Consider the following 4,922-nt stretch of genomic DNA (forward strand, 5'->3'; position numbering starts at 1 on the left):
AAAAGAGAAGTAAAAGGACAATAATCCCTTGTATAACACACCAACATTGTCAGTAATTCAACACTTCAATCACTCCACACCTTACTCTCCTCTTTCAAACCCTACTCTCATGGCTTCGCTTCTGCTTCTGACTCACTTCCTCTGTTTCACGTTCACTGCAATAATCCCGATTTTCTCGCCGGTTTCAGCTGAACCGGCAGCTAAAACATACATATTTCGAGTCGACAGCTTCTCTAAACCGGCAATTTTCCCCACCCATTACCACTGGTACAGCTCCGAGTTCACTGAACCGGTGAACATCCTTCACGTTTATGACAACGTTTTTCATGGATTTTCAGCTTCTTTAAGTCCTTCTCAAGCTGCTTCAATACTTCAACATCCTTCAATTCTCGCAACATTTGAGGATCGCCGGAGGCAACTACATACAACTCGGTCGCCGCAGTTTCTGGGTTTAAGAAACCAAAAAGGTTTATGGTCGGAATCAGATTATGGTTCTGATGTTATTGTCGGTGTTTTAGATACCGGAATTTGGCCGGAGCGTCGGAGTTTTTCGGATCTGAATTTGGGCCCCATTCCGACCCGTTGGAAAGGTGTATGCCAAACGGGAGATAAATTCACTGCTAAAAATTGTAATCGGAAAATTATTGGCGCTCGATTTTTCTCTAAAGGACATGAAGCTGCACCGGGATTTGGCGGAATTGGTGGTGGGGGGATTAATGATACCGTTGAGTTTAAATCACCAAGGGACGCAGATGGTCATGGGACCCATACAGCTTCAACAGCCGCTGGGCGGCATGCTTTTAGTGCTAACATGTCTGGTTATGCGTCCGGTATTGCTAAAGGTGTTGCTCCTAAAGCTCGTTTAGCTGTTTATAAAGTTTGCTGGAAAAATTCAGGTTGCTTTGATTCTGATATCCTTGCTGCGTTTGATGCTGCTGTTTCTGATGGCGTCGATGTAATTTCGATCTCAATTGGGGGCGGAGATGGAATATCTTCGCCTTATTATCTCGATCCGATTGCTATCGGAGCTTATGGTGCTGTTTCTAGGGGTGTATTTGTGTCTTCCTCAGCTGGAAATGATGGGCCAAATGGAATGTCTGCTACGAATCTTGCGCCGTGGCTGACGACTGTTGGAGCTGGGACAATTGATAGGAATTTCCCCGCAGAAGTAATTCTCGGGGATGGAAGGAAGCTTTCTGGCGTATCATTATACGCCGGAAAGCCTCTGAATGGGAAAATGTATCCCATAGTGTACCCTGGGAAATCAGGTGTACTCTCTGCTTCACTCTGTATGGAAAATTCACTTGATCCTCATTTAGTTAGGGGTAAGATTGTGATCTGTGATCGTGGTAGCAACCCCCGCGTTGCTAAGGGAATGGTTGTTCATAAAGCTGGTGGTGTTGGAATGATTTTAGCGAATGGTGTTTCGAATGGTGAAGGTCTTGTTGGTGATGCTCATTTGATACCAACTTGTGCTGTTGGTGCTAATGAAGGTGATGCTATTAAGTCCTATATAGCGTCGCATCCAACTGCCTCTGCAACTATTAATTTCCACGGGACTGTAATTGGAGTTAAACCAGCTCCAGTTGTGGCATCATTTTCGGGGCGAGGACCCAATGGTCTGAATCCCGAAATTCTAAAGCCGGACCTTATAGCACCTGGTGTTAACATTTTAGCAGCATGGACTGATGCAGTTGGTCCAACGGGTCTAGATTTGGACAATCGAAAAGCAGAGTTCAATATACTTTCAGGCACTTCAATGGCTTGCCCACATGTAAGTGGTGCAGCTGCATTGCTCAAATCTGCTCATCCAGATTGGAGCCCTGCAGCAATAAGATCTGCAATGATGACAACAGCTAACCGTGTCGATAATAGGCTGCAGCCCATGACCGATGAAGCCACTGGAAAACCAGCTACACCATATGATTATGGTGCAGGACACTTAAATCTTGATCTTGCATTAGACCCTGGGCTAGTATACGATCTAGCAAACGAAGACTACGTGAGCTTCTTATGTGCAATCGAGTACGGTCCTAAGACAATTCAAGTGATAACTAAATCACCTGTAAATTGTCCGATGAAAAAGCCATTGCCGGAGAACTTGAACTACCCATCAATAGCGGCTTTATTTTCGACTGCAGCGAAAGGGGTTTCAAGCAAGACATTCTTCAGAACAGTGACGAACGTGGGTGACACAAATGCAGAGTACAAAGTGAAAATTGAGGCCCCAAAAGGGGTGACGGTAAGTGTAAAGCCGGACAAATTGGTGTTTTCCGAGAAGGTGAGGAAATTGAGTTACTACGTGACTATAACGGTCGACAGTAAGAATCTGGTGTTGAATGATTCGGGTGCAGAGTTCGGGTCACTTTCTTGGATTGATGGAAATCATGTGGTTCGGAGCCCCATTGTGGTTACCCAAATGAGCCCATTGTAGATAGTAAACTAATCTTGATCCTGTTGTTTTGATCGAGATTTATGGGTATGGGAAAAAGATTAATGTGCTAATCACAGAGCACATTACGTTCAGCATGTAGATGACTAGATTCTACGCTAGAGTCTAAATTACAGAGGTTTTAACCTAGTTTGTTTTGGCTTTAGGGTCGAAAATGCTAGAATGCGGGTTATAATATGGCCTTGTTTTTATTTTTTTATTTAACTTTTTGTAATTTTTGTTTTCCTTTTTTCTTCTTCTTTTTCTTCCAAGATATCAACAGGGGTTTCTGTAGGCCTTTAGTTTTTGCTTTCCAACTTGTCTGTAATGTCACAACAATGTGTGCTATGCTTATAGGAAGTATATTGTAAGATATGATCAATTAGCTTTAATGAAAGATCAATGTCTTTGCTTTGAAGTTTTGTGGTCAACACACTCAATCATGTACTAAAAAGGTTGATTAGAGAGAATTTGGTCTTTCCTTTTCTTTGTTTTTTTGTTTGGTGGTATTTGATGTTGTTATTATTTAAACTTGATAATGCAAAGCCGAAAATTTCTTTGTGGTCCCTTTTCTTTGTTTACTTTTTTGTTTTGTGAAATACAAAATATCCTTCATCGGTGATAGAAAGTTATTTCCCTTCTCTTTATATTGAATTGTTCTTTGTTGGAGGGAACATGAAAAATTGGTCCTAGAGGCAAAGCATGTCGATTTGCTCCTTCATTCTCTTTATATTGAATTGTTTTTTGTTGGACTTGTAAAGAGTTAGTAAAAGGGAGGGGTCTCGCGCACATGAGAAATTGGTCCTAAAGGCAAAGCAGGTCGATTTGCCCCTTCACCCTCTTTTGAATTGAATTTTGTAACAACTATAATTTAATTTGTTGTAAATCCTACTTGAATGTTGTAATAGCTCTTTTATTTTCATAACCCCCAATTAAATTTTCCTTCTTGTAACAACTCTAGCATCTTGTCTATATTAGGAGTTATTTTGTGAAGTTTTCATCCACAGAAAACACACCTTCATCTCTCTTCTTCTTCAACTGATGTCTGGGCAATTATTTTGTGCAAATTCTAAATTTCCAGCCGCGAGTGCACATTTTTGAAAGTGCTGTGGAACCTTGAGGAGCAATTGATCTTTAACGATTTACACCTAGTCGGGCCGAAATCACTTTCAAGTCAGTGGCTTGCCATGACACAATATTTTTGATAAGTTGTTCTTGTTTCCTTCTTGTTCTTAGTCAATATTATCTACTCATTTTTCTTTTATTTGACACCTAATATGTTTAGCAGATCTGGCATGCTTTACTAAGTGCTTCCTAATTCTGTCGTCCTATAAAGTATAAACTACAAGGGTAATCTAGTTCCAATTTTTGTGCGCAAAATAGGAAACAACAAACAAATAATGCACAACACTGTTTCACTTCTTATCCAAAAGGAACGATTGAGATAGTTGGACCCCAAAACAATAAAATTTTACCAAAAGGCCAGAGCAAAAACCAAATTCTTAATCAGCAGAAACGACATGGTCCTATTTGGCGCAAAGAAATTACTAGGATAGATGCGGACAGACCGGATTATTTGCATCATTTAGCATTTCTTTTAGGCCACTCTTCAAAAAAAAAAAAAATTGGCTAAATAGAGACAGGATGAGTTGCCTAGATTTTTTATTTAGACACTTTAACTAGGTCTAGTTTCGATTGAACACCTATAATATTTGTTGATTATTCAGTATTATAAAATGGGTGAAACTCTGAGCAATTAACTTATAGAATACCTTTTTGTGCCTGAAAAAACTGTTGAGTTTCTTTTTAAAATAGAAAAGTATTAAAAAGAGGGTGAATGGAAAAATGGAGGGAAATGAAAATTTTGAGTAAAATTTTAAGTTTCCCTCTCCTTTTAACGAGACATTCTCCCTCATTGGTAGAAGAAAAAGAGTTTGGTGGGTTTATATACAAATGCACTTCATGTAGCTCTTAAAGAGTTAGGAAGAAGGCAAGCCCCTCGCCATCGTCGTCGCTCGCTCGACTTCGGCTTCGACTTCGGACCTGTAATATTTGTTGATTATTCAGTATTATAAAATGGGTGAAACTCTAAGCAATTAACTTATAGAATACCTTTTTGTGCCTAAAGGGGTTGTTGAGTTTCTTTTTAATATAGAAAGGTATTAAAAAGAGGGTGAATGGGAAATGGAGGGAAATAAAAATTTTGAGTAAAATTTTAAGTTTCTCTCTCCTTTTAATAAGACATTGTCCCTCATTTGTAGAGGAAAAGGAGTTTGGTGAGTTTATATACAAATGCACTTCATGTAGCTCTTAAAGAGTTAGGAAGAAGGCAAGCCTCGCGCCGTCGTCGTCGCTCGCTCGCTCGGCTTCGGCTTCGGACCTGTAATATTTGTTGATTATTCAGTATTATAAAATGGGTGAAACTCTTAGCAATTAACTTATAGAATACCTTTTTGTGCCTGAAGGAACTGTTGAGTTTCTTTTTAATATA

The 4,922-nt window shown here is 39.7% G+C and overlaps 1 protein-coding gene across 1 annotated transcript; it reads left to right on the forward strand.

Annotated features, from left to right (window-relative positions):
* LOC107823757 (subtilisin-like protease SBT1.6) lies at positions 1 to 2,849 on the forward strand. Its single transcript, XM_016650463.2, has one exon. The coding sequence runs from the start codon at positions 110 to 112 to the stop codon at positions 2,432 to 2,434; it is 2,325 nt and encodes a 774-aa protein (XP_016505949.1). The 5' UTR covers positions 1 to 109; the 3' UTR covers positions 2,435 to 2,849.
* The last annotated feature ends 2,073 nt before the right edge of the window (positions 2,850 to 4,922 follow it).

The sequence above is a fragment of the Nicotiana tabacum genome, chromosome 7 (assembly GCF_000715075.1).
Source record: "Nicotiana tabacum cultivar K326 chromosome 7, ASM71507v2, whole genome shotgun sequence".
Lineage (NCBI taxonomy): Eukaryota > Viridiplantae > Streptophyta > Magnoliopsida > Solanales > Solanaceae > Nicotiana > Nicotiana tabacum.

Excerpts from the sequence above, each read along its gene's own strand:
- LOC107823757 (XM_016650463.2), top strand. The coding sequence starts at position 110 with ATGGCTTCGCTTCTGCTTCTGACTCACTTCCTCTGTTTCACGTTCACT.